At 40.6% G+C, this 16,800-nt stretch overlaps 1 protein-coding gene across 7 annotated transcripts in view; it reads right to left on the bottom strand.

The window, feature by feature from the left end:
- TTC7A (tetratricopeptide repeat domain 7A) overlaps positions 1-16,800 on the bottom strand; it is a 205,865-nt gene that overhangs the window by 131,870 nt on the left and 57,195 nt on the right. For all 7 annotated transcript variants that reach the window (XM_068185514.1, XM_068185513.1, XM_068185512.1 and 4 more), the window contains 2 exons: positions 9,025-9,142; positions 2,634-2,691 (listed from right to left, as the gene is read on the bottom strand). In XM_068185514.1, the coding sequence (XP_068041615.1) occupies positions 2,634-2,691; positions 9,025-9,142 (176 nt within the window). The remainder of the gene's footprint in view (positions 1-2,633; positions 2,692-9,024; positions 9,143-16,800) is intronic.

The raw sequence follows: 16,800 nt of genomic DNA, 5'->3' as shown, positions 1-16,800 counted from the left end.
GTCCAGAACCAGTTGTGCAGGCCCTTAATAAACTCTTGTACAAGGCAAGGAACAGGGATGGACAACCTGGGCAGAACCGTCCCCTCTCAGACTATGCTAGGCACAAAATTGAAGTCTGAATTTGCTAGCCTGTGGAGAAACCATTAACCAAGGCAATGATGGGATAGTGTCTTGGGGAACCCAGTCTAGGAGGAAAGGTGGGGCAGCAGCTCATGCCACCTGGCAGCCTACTCCAGGAACCAGTGGATTTTCCCCTTGTGACTCACAAAGCCCACTCACAGCTCTGCAGCACAGGGAAGTCATTTCACATGGGAGAAATGGGGAAGAGGAAAGTCCCTCATAGCCAATTAACATTCCTGACCTCTTTCTGGGCTACATTCCAGGACACCAGGGAAATGTGCACCTGCATTGCCAGGCCCAAAGTGAGGACAATTAATGTCTTTATGAGGGAGAAACAACAGGCTGAAAACACTGGTGGTTAAAACCCATGCCAAAACTATTGATTTGCTAATAATAAACAAGTAACAATAAAATAATTCCTTCAGGAAACAAACTACACGCCATTTTAATGGCAATTTTAAATACCATCTTTGTCTGTGAGCAAGAAGATTTTGAAGCTGATTTTTATAACTAATGGTTCTAGAACAAATTAATTTAGTATGGACTGAATATGTCCTGTAACTCTAAGTCAAGGTGGCACTCAAGTTTTCTGAAGCAATGCCAAAGACATCAACGTGCAATTAATACAGAGTCACTAATTTCTCCTTCCACTTCAAAAAACACAAAAAATTCCCAAACTCAAATAGCCACAACTCCCCCACCAAAAAAATCCCCAACCCCCAAAAAATTGTGACAAACAACAAAACTCCACAAGACAGAACCCAGCTTTGCCCTCAGGTGTTAGACAGGGTGAGTCACCTCTTTACAAAGTGTCTCTTGTGAAACCTTCAGCAGCCTCTCCAGTAATAAATAACAGGGGAAAGTTCACAAGAGAATAGCAGATGAGATAAATGGTGCTTTTGGAAAGAAACAAAGGACTGTTACTTTACTGCTCCTTTTCCTCAGAAGGAATTAGGAAAACACATGATGCAATCTTCCAGCTGAAAAGACCGCTTGCAAAGAAGACTACAGGCCAAACCATGGCCTGAGAGATCATACATGTTCTTCAAAAAAAGGCAAAAAACAAGGAAGATACAAAAAATAAGGAAACCAAACTTAGGCATTTAGGAAATACTAGTAATCAGCTCACTGTCACATTCCTGTTGGCTGATGTTTGAGTAACTAATGTTTGGCTAGAAGCTCATCTGCCTCCTAGGTAAAGATACTATGAAAACAAGTCACAGCCAATGGGAAAAGTCAAAGGATTGAAAAAAAAGGAAGTTTAAAAGCAGTGCAGCACCACAATTCCACAAAATTGGTCAGCAGTTAACACATGACACTGGATTCCACAATCTAGTGTGACTTAAAAGTAAAAGTACACTCATCCAAATAGTGAATGAATAAATGGCTTTAAAAAGTTTTCTCTCTCAGACCTCCATAAAATAAATACCCAGAATTGTATCTGTGGTTTCAGTTCTTGCACTCACTACAAAATCAGTGTAAGACAAACATGTTGGGCTCCTTCTTGGTCAGCATCAGCAAAATGGGTAAGATTTTTTAACTTTATTTTAATTGATAAACCTGTACCTTGAGATACCAGAGATCTCCAGTCTTCTTCACTTAAGTAATTATGACCACAATAAACTCAGAATTAGATACTTCAGCCCAAGACTTAGACCACATAAGCTTCAATTTAATTGCTATTTACAGTCTGTAGGCATCTACATTTACAGTGGGTTGTAAATTGTGAATGTTATTGTACAAATGTAAATAACTGCCTGAACACCGCCCAGTGTATTTTGGGTGGTGTAATTTAATCATAACAGGGTCAGGAAGCTCACACCTTACCTCTCTACCCCATAGAATGGACAAAAACGGGTTTTAAATTAAGCAGTTGCACTTGAGGTCTCAAGCATAGTTGCACAAGAGTGTAATTCACATTTGTTTCCAGGGTGGAGCCATCATATCAGTTTTCCCCAAAAATATAGGGGTGAAGGAGAGGTGAGTGGTGCCTGCTTTGTACTGCTAGCTCTGGAACCTCCTCTTCCAACAACAGCTCATGTAAACACTCATTAGGACAGCAATTATTCTCTCCCCTAGGTGCACTGGTGCCAGGTCACCCCATAGCTGCCTACACTCTGAGGGTGGAGGTACTTTCCCACCATGACAGAAATAGGATTTTAAGCCTGCTTCATACAGGAATTGAGACAAAATTAGCTTTCCACATTTGCCAGCTGGCATCATGTGGGGAAGCTACATATCCCAGAACTGTAGATCTCACTGCAGCTAATTTAGAGCTAAGATTTTTTTTCTGTAACGTGGCCGAACAGTACTCCTACCTTGGATATTCATTCAAATAATCACTGCATTTAACCATCACAAAAACGGTTTTGACAGACTACTGCTGAAATCTAACAAACCGTTTTCAAACTTTCCAGCACGGAAGCCTTACACAGAGGAAAAAGCAGCATAAAAAATTTTCTGAATTAATTAAAAAAATGCACAAAGCAAGTATCTGCAAAATTCCCACTCACCTGTCCAAAGTCTGAAGTGCTTTCTTGTTTAATTCATCCTGAGTGCTCTTTAGTGTAGCTGTAGGACAAGATACAATGCCATTTAAGCATTAATTCAATGTTTCAGATAAATAAATAAATGTATAGAGTATTTCAAATTGGGAGCATAAACACTATGGAAATCTCTGTGGTTTTGCGCATGTGCTCATTTTGAAATGAATTCTCAAATTCATTTTTATTAAAGATTATTGTAAGTCCTTTGTTTGAAACACTGAAGCATTTTTTTATTCACATATGCCACTGAAGGGGCTCAGAGAAGGGGTCAAACACTAACTAGATACCAAGAAGGTAACACATCCTCAGCCAGTCTGCTGCAAATGCTACAAGCAGTAACCTGCATCACATTCTGACTCAGGTACAGACTGCCCCCACCACCATCTTCATGTAGGAGGGTGCTGCAGGTTGAACAGGGAACATCAGCAGCCAAACTTACCGCTCTTAACAATACACCACCATCTTTGAGACCACAACAGACTTTTAGGTTACTTCAGATGTGGCTCTAGCCACTAATGCCCTTCTTCCATGCCTCTAATTGCTTGACTAATGGATCTTGCCTAGTACACACACATATCAATGCATAAATTAATTCCTACCTAAAATCAGAAAAGAAGAGAAGAATCAAGCTCTTGTTATACCTGGGTATCGTAAGATATCATCATCAAGACCAACAGGAACAGAGGAAGAGCTTAAAGGAACATGGCTTTCTCAGATCCAAAACATCTGGAAACCTAGTGATGGTTTTTAGAAATGCATTGGCTGTCTTGTTCTGGTTCTTAGGTTTTCAGATTTTGCATAGCAGTTGTTTCTTGTTCTACCTATCCTGAAATTGAGAGCTACTGATCAACAGCATAAGGAAGTCATGAGTAGTTAATCCATCAGCAAACATCACCCATGAATGTATCTGATTTGATACATCAAGTCAGTGTATGCTCTAAAATAGAAAGCTACTAAGTAGTATATAATAATGTAACAAACCTAGTGAAATTCAAGTATTCTTAGAAGTTATTAACAAGAGATATGTTCTTCTGTAAGACCTGCAAAGGTAACCAGTTTCTTTGCATTCTGCAATGAGTGAAATTTTGTAAGCACATTATTTGCTGCAGTAGCTATAGTGATCAGACCTTTTTTATTTCTACATCTTCCAACAGCTCTTCAGAACACCAGGTTCATTTGGGAGGAACAGCAATCTTCAGGATTTCCTATTCATAAAGATCAGAACTTGCTTAGGCCACAAAACCTACTCCAAGTATTAAAAACTGATCCAAAAATTTGTATTGTAAATAATAAATTTAAAGACATGGACTTTTATGTAAAATGTAGCATCTATTAAAAATACATCACTCTCAGTAGCCTTAAATCAGGCTGCAAAATACTGGATAAAGGTAACAAAGGAAGAAAATTTGGAAAAAAAATTAAAGAACCAAGATTGATATAAACAAAAATACTTGAGGAGACATTGGAAAGGATTTGATCCTTAAGCATCCCTACAGAAAAAAAAAAATTGACATTCTGTTTCTCATGGAAACTACCATTCTTTAAGTTACAGAGCAATTCTGAAGATGTCATACAATAAGAAAGAGTGAAAGAAATGTTACCACTTGTCCCTCAAATTAAACACCAAATGGAAAAGCTATAACTTCGAGCTTCCACCTGTTAAGATATTTGACTAATGTTCTGTGGTGTTATATTTTAGTTAAATGGTATGCTCTGTCTCACCCCTCGAAAATGTATGGTTTATTCCAAGCCTGTGATCCTCCCCTGCAGTATCCTGTGTCTGTAATCCCATTGGCCCAATCTGTTCAGCGCTCACTTTGAATTTCCCTGTTAAGTGTGCTGGGGGGACAGTTCACTCTCTCTCTTCGCCAGCTCTCCTGGCTGGTGCTCTCTCAGCCCCTCTCTCCCCCTCCCCTTTCCCCCCCTCTCCCTCAGAAACCATGCTGCCTCCCGGGGGTAGGACCCCCAATAAACCCTCATCTAATTAGTACCCTCAGAAGCCGTGTGGAGTCTCTTTGCCTGCCTGCTGCTACCAGCAAACTCTCAGCCTAGGTGGGCCCCCCGGGCCCCCCCCCCCCCAAAACACATCATGACAATATTCAGCTTGTAGTCAGAAAAAACACAAAATATTTGTGGAAATGATGTGATTACTCTATAGCTAGTCAGCTTTGCCTCTGCATTACTGGGAAACAGCATGTGACTCCCACCTCCCACAACATGGACTGCATCTTCAGCTATCACAAAGTTGGAATGCTGTGCGCAGCTCTGCCATCCACAACATGAGACATGGTTCTATTGGAACAAATCCAAAAAAGGGCCATGAAAATGGTTGGAGGGCTGGAAGACGTCTCCTACACAGAAAAGCCGAGAGAATTGGAGTTTTTCAACCTGGAGAAGGGTCAAGGGAGGCCTTACTGCACACTCTTAATACTTCAAGAGGGTTTTTAAGAGAGTTATTTTTTTACCAGGTCCTAAAATGATAGACAAGGGGTAATGGTTTTAAACTAGAAGAGGGAAAATCTAGATTATATACAGGAAGAAATTCTTTACTAGGAGGGTGGCAAGTCTCTGAAACAGACTGCCCAAAGATGTTGCAGATGCCCTACTCCTGAAGTATTCAAAGAAATCTGCACCCCTCTTGTATCACTGAGAAGCTCTCACTTCAGACAAACAAAAGCTGGCACTAAGGAAACAGAACCTGGTGGGTCTGATTAAATTTTTAAAAATTGTGCTCCATTCTCCCAGGTCAATGGCACCAAAAATTTTTCAGTCCCTACCCAACCTTAATTCCTGTGAGCACGGCTGCTGCAGTTCCATCAACTAAAACAAAATATGACTTATTGCTTAGATTAAAATAAGCTGCAAAAGCAGTCTGACCAATGGGAGAGTGGCACAGGGGGGTTTCTGAAATCCATAAGACAGTACTTTTGCAAATGCCACTTGAGCAGCCCAAGATTTATTTTCTGAAGAACTCTGGGTTTTCAAAGGAGCTTCAGCCTTACTAAAATTCAACAGTTCTTTCAGCAGTATTTTGGTACCTAAATGCAAAGCTCTGGAATCATATTTGAAAACAAAGGAGGACAAGTTCTGTCTTAGTAAAAGCAGTTAGAGCACGGTAGGAGTAGTGAATGCATGGAATGAAACAGTGCTGAGGATCACAATCAACTCTACAAACATGGGGACAGGAATCTAGTTCTAATCTTGTCCAATGGATTGAGCACCCATTAGCAGCTGAAGCAGAGTCAGGTCTATTTGTGTAAAACATTTGTTTTGTGGGAAAGAATTAAATTTGTAATGTGCAAAACGGTTCCCTTATGTGAATCACAATGTAAGAAGTGGGGATGACAGATAAATGGACTTCATAAATAAATTTCTGATCCAAACTAAAACACTGACATGCATGCACCCTTTTGCAAATATGACTGAGTTTCAGAAACTATTCCCTTGTGTTAAGACATCTAATATGGCACAACATACAATTTTAGCACCCAGAATTATAATTAAAGACTGCATGCACTGTTATTGCCAAAAGCACAGATTGTAAGTTTGCTCACTAATAATTTATTCACTTCTTAGTGAATAAATGTGTGGGGGGCTTAACATGAACCAATGCTGTCAGTACACTGACTGTTTGTAAAATCCACAAACACTGACAGAATGAGTTTCTAATTCAGTCCCTGATCCATGACCTTCTACCAAAATTCTAAATGAAAAAAAGAGATAAAGCACACCCATCTCTGAAAAAGAAAAAAAGCGGGGCTGTTAAATCTACAAATATTTCACAATTTGTGAGGTAAGAACAACACTTGTATTTCACAATACACTCAACCTAGTCTTTCCTCTTCAGCTTTTGGTAAATGCATCTCACCTTTCCCTGTCATCAGTGAATTCTTCACCAGACCTAAGGGAAGAAAAGTTGACAATACAGCTTATGTCAAAACTGAAAGTGTGGGAAGAAGACTAATGGTTTGCTGTTGGCATTGACCCATTGGAAACTGATCTGCAGAAAATGGACATTAACTATGCACAGGAGACTTGGGCTTCTAAGACTGAGGCAAAAGTGTAAAAGTGTCAATGACTTCCTCTGAGGACACATCTTTCAGCTACTTTAATGAAACTTATTTCAAGAAACATATAATTTAACATTAAGAATAAGGAAGCTTTCCAGCATAAGTTTCAGGAAATCTTCCTACAAGAGCTTTCTGCAAATCACAAAGAAAAGGCTTTAACAAAACTCCTCAGTGCCTCTGTCACACAGGAGGAGAAATAATTACTAAATGTTGTATTAAATAAGAAAGTCTGACTTGGATGGAAGGCTGAAAGCTTTAGAAGGCAATTGGTCAAATGTCTCTGAAACACTTAGCTACCATCAAAAATACTAATTGACGGAAAGTCATCTCAACTAGAAAGTTACGTGAATCTCATATATATACACACATAGATGTCTGACTTGTCTGCATATGTCAGTAAGAACTGGTATAAATACAATGATAAACAAGATTGGCAATATGAGGCAGGATTACATTACAGAACTGCTGTCTTTCAGCATGTTCCAGCTTTGTTTCCTCACCATCATATGCTATTTTTAACAATGTTAATGAAAAATGTCTTTCTAGTGCAAATTTGACATTTTCCAGTGAAACACGGTTCCATATTCATGACCATCATACGTATGCTTTTGAAGGACTTAATCCATTTTATTAAAATATAATCTGCAAAATGGAAATATACTCTTCCTACTTCCCTCCAATAACTGAGTGACTTGTCCTGCTGCCTTTAAGGCTAGAGATATGATGAGAAGGCAGATATATTCCACTCTTTCAAAACATAAATCAGAGGCTAATCTGAAAATAATGCAAGGCAGTTGTTGGGAAGACTGTTTTTCATTAAAAAGAACACAATATTGAACTAGTCTCTTGAAAATTCAAGAGATTTCCAGAAGAAGTTTCCAACTCACATTTGTTGCGCCAAAATATTTTTAGAGCTAGAGTACAGTACATGCTTCTCCATTCTTTAGAAACCACCTTCCTTTCACACTGAAGTTTACAAAGAGATCATAACTTGAAAATAGTCTATGGGATCTTGTATAGCTTTATAACAGTTTAAACAATGTCTAGGCAAAATGCCTTAAAAACTAGGCTGTTAAGCAGAACTCTATTTCTAGTGGACTTAAAATATATATGTAAGACAAAGTTCAGGCTAGGAAGGACATATTTTTGACATGAACTTCCTAGGGAGAACTACTCTGAGGCAGAGAAATGGAGAACTGGAGAGAGCTGCAGTGCCTGTTAGCCTCCATGATGAAAAGTAGTTCTCAGAACAGCTGATCAGATATGGCTGGCTGAAAAACAACACCAACTTGTGCTACTGAAGAGCACAAGAACACTTTCTCACACATATGCCTTGCAGAATTCTGGTGTAAGTTGCAAGGCCTGCATATTCCATGATAACATGATAGAGTAATTTTAGCTTTGATTCAGGCTTCTTTGCTGAATCAACTTTGAAGAAGTTGGTTTGTTTATTGTGGAACCTCTATAACAGAAAAGCCATTGCTTGCATGAGGGCAGGACTGCCAAAATGATTAGGAAACACACCAGCTCAGCCATTAGTCAAAGAAAATGTGTTAGAATATATGTTCTGTATGTTAGAAGTCACAGAATAAACAAAGACCATTCCCACCTGTGAGCTTGATGAAGGTCAGAGCTAGCACTCTCCCAAACACTTCAAGCCCTTCTAACTATAAAGCACCGTATCTGCAGGAGCCCCTTGTCCACTCATTGAAGATCCAAGTAAGCAGTGTGAAAATAAAATACTTCTTACATTCAATGGTCTGTTTCTAGTCAACATCCACATGTACCAGGGAGGTAGATATTTTTATCTTGTTTACTTCTAAGTAAAAGAAACGATATCAAAGAGAGTTTGAATATCTGTGGGGAATCAGAATCATGCCAGGAACTGAAGTGAGGCATTTCTGACTCCAGTTATTGGATTTTATTTCTTTATGATTTATGAGTGGGTGACAAAAATATGAAAATAGATGGAAAGTTTAACTATTTGTTGTGTGAATTAAGTGAAAAATAATGTACTACAAATATTCAAGTAAAGCACACCAAGCATTGTCAGCTATACTCAGATTATCACCCCCTAAGTAATGACCTGCATTTCTTCCTTTACCTAATAATTTCAGTTTTATTACCACAGAAGACAGTTCTCTGAGCACATGAACAGTTCTCGTTTATCTTGTGATCTGATTGCTTTTGCTGTCTAGTCAGCACTGAAGGCAGATTTTCGAATGAATTCCCAGAAACCTTTGAACAAATGCTCTCCATATAACACACCTGATGAACAAGTAACTCACCATCAGTAGCCTGAAGGCTGTATGTCAGGCCCAGTGCCAGGTAACCCTTTGCAAGGGACTCTCCAGCATCCTCACCCAGGTCTATCACCATTTTAGCAAAGTGTTCTCCTTCTTCCAGCTGCAAAAGAGGTAGGTTGAGACTTACAGGCATTTCCTCTATATTTGCTCCAATAAAATTTACCATTAGGCTTACCTGTAAGTGATCTGAGAGCCATTCACACAAGGGCTTTCAGTGATCCCAGTGACCACTCATAAAAAGGAGACTGTAGAAGTTCAGATTAGCAGACCTTGGTGCACATGCTGCACAGTTTTGAGAGAAGTTTGGGTTTTGCACCCCAAACTCTTTCCAGATGTTTAAGATTAATCAAGGACATTATCTTATTTTATAGTTTCCTTCAGGCACACTTCAATCATGCAGCCTTAAATGCAAATGCTGGACCAGCTGGACTACTTATGTGCTATCCTAGCTGGGCATTGAAAGGTCTAACAGCTTTCTTCCTTCAAAGGAAGACCATGCAGTTTTGTTATCTGATTTTTTTAAACCTTAGCAAATTTTACTTTCTTTTAAAACATTACAAGAGTAAAACAAGAAACCACTAGCTTCACTGAAAGCTCTCAGCTGCTGCTTGAAGTTCTGTTCCCACAAGGACACAAGTTTTGATCTGAACTAAAACACTTCCTTGACAGCACTTGCTGCACTTACCACTTTCTGCATCTTTTGCAAAGACACAATTTCCTTGAAAATGCATTTTATATTACAGATAGAAATTGGAGGAGAGAGCAATCTCAGTCTCTCAGGATCAGCCTCCAAAATGATGAAATATGTAAGCTGGTCTCTTCTACTACATCACAGACTGCTCCCACAACCTTCCTTTCAACATATATCTATCAGCATCTGTAAAATCTGAGTTAATGGTAATTTTAAACAAAAATAATAAGTTAAATATTTTATTACAGAATGGAGTGTTTTTAATTTCTAACTTTAAACTCTCATTAACATCACTCACCCATTTTAAGTAGAAAAGACCAAGACCTGTACACTTGTGTATACCTTGAAAGGTGTAGGTTGGAGAGACACTGGCAGAACTTTTAAGTAATGCCTGAAAGATAGAGCCTACAGGAAGACCTCATCTCTGTACAAGACAGTATGCTGATCCTGTCACCCATAATCAGAGTCATCCCTAATCAAGAAGCAGACACCATTACACTATGTGACAACTCCTCCCTTTGGAAACTTTAAATACATCACAACTAATTTTAGGGGATGGGGTTGTTTGATTTTGAGAAACGACTTTTTTTTGTTTGAAATCTGACTAGTTTAGACACAAGTACTGTGGATGTGTGCCCTCTTTATACTCAGCATTGTCAGACTTCAGCACCTCATGCCTCCTTAACATCTAAAATGACTCACCCATAACAATCTGGAATTAAAATGCACCATCAGACAAGAAATTTGTTAATACACTACCTATGAGCAGAATCTACTTGACTTGATGTAGCATCCTGCCAATGGGCCTCCTAGTCCCATCATTTGAAAACATTCAGGTGACAACATTAATTAATGGCTTCATAAACAAACAACCCGGGATTTATTAGATGATATCAAACATAAGAAGAAAATTGCTTTAAACATAAACCTGAAGAAAGGCTGAAAAGTGCAAGTGAAGAAGCAAATCTCCACAGCTGGGATTTCTTCCCACTGGCACAACTCCCTGAGGCCACAGAATTCAAACTAGATGTAGAACAATTATTTCTCAATTTCTGAAACTTCACATCAGCCAGTCCAATGACCAAAACATATGTTATTATCAAACCCTTTCCTGAAAGCATTACTGCTGCCCATTGCCCCATTAGCTGCGATTGTGCAAGCCACTAACTGACAAAGGAACACCTCTTGCAGAATACTGGGACTCCCCAACTAAACTGCAAGGCGTGTCTTTCAGGGTATAATCCAAAGCCTACCAAAACCACTGGAAATAGTCCCTCCTACTTCAGTAATGCTGAGATAATACCCTTAAACTCTGATTACATCAGGAAGATTGAGATTTGTTTCAGAAGATTTCTTAAATTGTCAGTAGCCCTACCAGCTTCCGTGCCACGTACTGAAATGTATTCTGGACCAGAGCCTAGGACAATGGAAGAAGTGGCCCATGACTTGCCACATAGAAAAAAGCCAAAAAGCAAAAACCATAAATGAACAACAAAAACCCCTCCTATACAACTATAACTGAATTATTCATCTCTCAGAAACTTTTATGTAAGACATGAAATCTCTGCAGCCTGAAAATTCATTATGCACCTCTTTGCCACCATAAACAGCTATATTCCCACTCTCTTTCTTCATTGTTTTTCCTCTTCTCCCCACATACACTTTCATCCAAGAAGTCTCCATTAGATGAAGAAAAGAGCTATACAAGGTATTCTAATGACTAGTGAACAAAAGTAGGGGTGGGTAGAGTATATGGAAAAAAAGATTGAATGAAAAGTTTGAAGCTGAAATGACGACATGTAAAATTGTAGATTTTGCTCCATTGTTTCTCTGAATAGTCACCTGATGGTAATTCCAGTCTCTGACTGGAAATACGTATACTGCATAAATCAGTAGTGCACCATTCTGCCTTCCTGCCTGCCAGTTACCCAGCGCCATCTGTCAGTATCAGATGAATCTAATGAATGAATAATTAAAACCATAACTTTTTAGAGTGGCTGAAACAGCACTTCTAGAACGTTCTTGTGAACATTTATTCATACTAAACACTAACGGCCCTTTGACCAGCCACAAAGATTCTTATGAATGCAAACCTGGGTCTGAATTCTGCTTTGAAAATCATTGGCCTCACAAACTCCAGCACAACTGGTTCTGTTTATGAGAACATTTACTTTTCTTTCTTACAGCACTCAGACACTTCTCCTGCCAGCCCTGCTGTGGCAGCCATCTGCCCCCTCTTCTCCCATTCTCCTACTCTTCAGTTATTCTGGGCAAGTGTGAAAAGCCAAACCTTTCACTCACATCACCCACTGTGAGGTTTCAACTCTCCAGCGCATCAGTCTTGCAGATGGTCTAGTCAACTGTGACACAGGAAAGTACTACCCAAAATAGGAATAACCCCCTTGGGACACACCTGGGGTAACCAACTAAACTGCAAGGACTACCAGACTGCAGTTTGGATAAAAGCCCACTTTCCATACACCTGAGTGAGGGACCAGAAGTGAGCCTGATGTGCCAGTAAAGCTGTGTCTGTGGGGGTCTGTGTCTTCAGTCTGTATTGTGGAGATAAGAAAGGGAGGAGGGAAGGCCTATGTCGTGGTTTGACATGGAAGTGATTTTTTCAGGAAGTTGAGTCAAACCAATCAGTGGTCAAGTTTGGATATTGGCACCTGAAGTGACCACTGAAGATAGGGATACACCCCTGAGAACACAGGGGGTTAAAAGCAGGAACTCCCAAGAGCTCGCTCTCTTTGGTTCCGGTCAAGGTGCTGTGCAGACCTCCCCCGCCCAGCCATGGGGCTGGGTGGGGGAGGGGAAGCCATGAGGCCTGGTCGAGGTGAGCCGAGGGGTAGAAGGACTGGAACCGAGCCAGCTCCTGTGGACAGAAGGGTGGAGAGAAGCAGAGATGTCTTTGTCGTTCCACCCCCCCCAGAGGGAGGAGATAGAGAGTCCGGACGGCACTTGTAACTTTGCTGGCGTGGAGGAGAAGGGTGGGGGGGAGGCACCCAGCCTTGGCCTTGGGAATCGGCTGCTGGGCAGAGATATCAGCCGTCCAGGGAGTCTGAGCTTTTAACCCTTTCCTGAGAAATGAAGGCTTTGTAAAATATTACTCTTCCTTGATTTGAAGTAGAAGAGAGACAGTCTGGGATCCAAGATGATGGAAGAAGAAATTCTTGAGTTGGAAGGAGATGATGGAGTGGCTTGTGGCTGGACTTTTCTTGTTAGCCATAGACTGAACCAAATTCTCCTAACAGAAGATGCACTTAGGGTGGTGCGTTGGTGTGCCAAGAGACCTGTTTCAGTGATTACCAGCAGAGGAGTAGAGAGAACAGAGGAGAGTTGGAGAAGGTGTGGAGAAGCCCTCTATCTTCAAGGAAGAAGAAGAGGAGAAGAAGACCTCTGTTCTTGAACCCTCAGCCCCAGGGGAAAATGGGGGGGACTGTAGCCCCAAAATGAGAAACTGAACTGTTGTCTCTTTTGGTCCACGGCAAAGCATCCTTAAAGGAGCCCTATAAGCAGTCTGTCCATGCACGGTGGTGAGAGCACTGTGACATGGAAAGGAGAGTGACACCATGGCAGATTTTCTCCGGGTGGTTGCCATGTGTGACATGGAAACACAAGGGTGGCAATTGTGTTTCCTGCGGAGTCTGTGGCACAAGAGAGACTCCTGTCTCCCTTGAAAGATTGAGTATTTGAATATCTGAAGGGTAGCAACTTGATCAGGATCCTGGGTGGTTCTCATCGTTGAGTTTGTTTAGAAATTAGGTGGGAGGAGGAGGGGTGTTTTGGAAAGTCTTCATCCAGAATTTAGTGTTTGTAGTTTTTATAGCAGTAGTAGTTTAATAAAGTTCTTTTCTTTGTTACTAAGTTTGGGCCTGCTCTGCTCTGTTCCTGATCACATCTCACAGCAATTATTTAAAAAGGTACATTTTCATGGAGGCACTGGCATCACGCCAGTGTCAAACCATGACAGCCTACCATGTTATTCTCTTAGAAGCAACAAAAAATGAAGTCTCAAAGCCCTCCCTCCAATCTGGCCTTTACTGTTCTAACCTTTTTCTACATACTTTGCATGAAAAACTGGTGGAAACAAAGGCAGCATTCCCGGTTGTAGGGAGAAGTTCCCTGCCTCCAAGACCTGCATGGAAGAACGAAAGCACGGCAGAAAAACAAAGTAAGAAGAACTCTCTGCATTTTGAACTCCAGCTATATAAAGTGTGAGGAGGCACCTGGAACCACTAGCTAAGCAACCCCTCTATCACACCAGAAAGCAAACACCTGGCACCTGGAGAGAGATAGGCTGCCAAACTGAACTGACATCAATGAGATGGTAATGCTCTGGGGTTGGTTGGGCTTTTTTCCCCCTTTCACTTCTTCCTTCATATTTGACAGAAAAAGAACATTTGTTAGCTGTGCTATCCTGAGGGATGTTTCCCCTGGTACAGAGAGTGGTTGTTCCAGCTACCACTGTTATTTGGCCACAGGTTTTGGTGTGTGCTCAAGCCAAGCCTGGAGGCTTACTGACAAGGGAGTGGAGAACAGCAGGTGCTGTCCCCTGGCCTAATGCCACCCAGCTGGTGTCCAACTGCCACCCAGATTGTTTTTAGAAAAGCTCAAGCCCTACCCCACTGAATCAACAGCATACAGGACTAAGTAGAAATTGCACTTCTCACTAGCACACATTTAGAGTAACTACAGACAAACAAATCAATGATGTACAGCAGCATGAAAACAGCATTTTATTGTGCCAAAAAAGAGGAGCACACCAAGGAACAGGCAGGAAATACATCAAATGACACTGGACTTAGGACAGCAGACAAGGTTAATGAAGCAGGTAAATCTGGACACCTGTGACATTGAACAATACCCAAGCACTTAAGAGCTCAAAATCCTACAGAATGGGTATGTATACAAAATTATACAGATGTTAACTAGTTGAGTCCACCTCTTCTTAGCATTTTCATTACACTGGGTTGTAGCTATAGAGACTAATTCAAAGAGAAGAATAAAAATATAGTGAAATGAGAATGATAAGAAGAAAAATGCATAGGAAGAAAATGGTCTATAAGGCAGTCTAATGGAAAGGTTTTGTCCCACAGCTGTTTACAGCACACAAAGCCAATCATATTATGTATGTCAGAAAAAAAAATCCTGTGCTTTCTATTGCTGGTCTAGTCAGCATTTGCTCTCTGTGTCACCATTGTTAAACCCACCAATTTAGTCTATGTAAACTCAACCCCCAGCACTTAGGAATACTCAGGCCGTTCCTCCACTGTAGCTAGCGTGGTTTGTTCACAAAGGCAATGTATTGAAAACAAAATTATTGGTAAAATTATTGGTCATTTTTAATGTCTAAAACCCATGGGATTGCCCCAGAACAGCAGTGGTGATGTAATCAAGAATGTCTTTTAAAAAAGACAGAAGAAATACCTAGTAGCTCCTTGCCCTTCCCTGCTGTCTCAGCAGCCTCTCACTCTGCTGATGCCAATCCTCTCAGATGTCCATCACCACACAGAGTAACTCCAGTAATGGGACTAGATTTCATCGTTAATATTATTCATACTGCACTACAACCTAAGCATTTCCAGATGACTCCAGGGCTCCTAAGTGACTCCTAAGTACCAGCACATGCACAGCATTTATTATCTACAGTGGCAGGGTCAACAACAGTCAGAAGGGGAGAGAAGCACTCTCTGATTAAGTGCTCTTTGAAAGTAATGAATGGTAAGCTGTTACCTCAGAAGTATGCAGCTCTAAATCTACATCCTGCCAACCCCCACGACACACATACGCACCCTGACATTCTGACCTCATGGCACGTCCCATTCTGTTTTTAGGACTCCGTGCACAATTTGCCCTGGCTTAACACCACCTCTTCTCCCTTTTCCTGACTGATGGCATGATCTCTGTCTTCACAGAAAAGTGCTGCAGTAGAGCACTTTGCTGTGCACACTAGTTCAAATAAATGAGGGAAATATGAGGTACAGCACCATCCTGTGCTGCAGCTTTTGCCAAGGGACAAAGTCCTTTGAAAAGCTTGTATTAACTGATAATACTGGCATCATTTGATGCTACATGAGTTTACACCATCACTATTGCTATTATATCAACTGTGGAGAAATGAAAATCATAGACATGCCTGATGTCTTCTTGCTTTATGTCACAGCAGAGTTCTAGAAGATTCAAGCCTATCCTAGGACTACAGTTCATTTTGCTCTGTGTGTACTTACAATGTTTTCAACATGCCTCCGTTGAAATCAATGGAGTAAAAGGCAAAAGAAAGCATCAGGGTAACCCTAAATACCTCAAACAAGGCTCCTAAAATGGAGAAATTAGGTATTTAATGCTTCTCTGTAGGAAGAAGTTCCATTTTTAGTATTTTCACAACACCTGCCAAACAGCATCCTGGAGAACCTAGATTAGCAGTGAAATTAACAGAACTGTACTATTAAAATATATAAAACAACTCATACTGCAAATCAAAGTCATTGCCAAAATAGGCAAGTGAGCATTCAGCTGAGACCATGCCAGGGAAGGCTGAGTGAAACAGGAAATTGCAGCAAGCCTTTTAGTGAGCACAACTCTGAATTTACAGTGGAGCAAGGCAAAGCAACCTCAGTATGGACATATTTCAGTGCAAGCTACCTCAACTCTTTTATGGAAATTTAAAACAATACTCTGACTTACAATAGTCAAAGACTTCACAGTGCATTCTGGAAAGCTAAAAGACAGCTGGCTAAACACAAATGGGCTTTGTGTTCACTTGATAGAATCATCCACGTGCAAGTTCAGCAAACTGCTGTGCTGAAACCCCAGCAAGCTGGAAGGCTTGGCAGCACGTTGCCCCAAAAGGAATTCTGTGCCTACTACAAAAACATTTAAAACACCTGTGTAATTGTATAGATGCAATATAGAAGTTCCAACTTTGCTGTACGGGTCTGACTGCATCCTGACCACAAATATGTGGTTTACATATGTGCATTGGTTTTGAAGCTCTTTTGGTCCTCCAAGTCTATTGGCTTAAGCGTTACAATTAATGAAGTATTAATTTATGGTTTACACTGTAT

This window comes from Anomalospiza imberbis, chromosome 3 (genome assembly GCF_031753505.1).
Source record: "Anomalospiza imberbis isolate Cuckoo-Finch-1a 21T00152 chromosome 3, ASM3175350v1, whole genome shotgun sequence".
In the NCBI taxonomy this organism is placed as follows: domain Eukaryota; kingdom Metazoa; phylum Chordata; class Aves; order Passeriformes; family Viduidae; genus Anomalospiza; species Anomalospiza imberbis.
The sequence above is the reverse complement of the archived record's forward strand: the minus strand, read 5'-3'. Positions and strand labels throughout refer to the sequence as shown.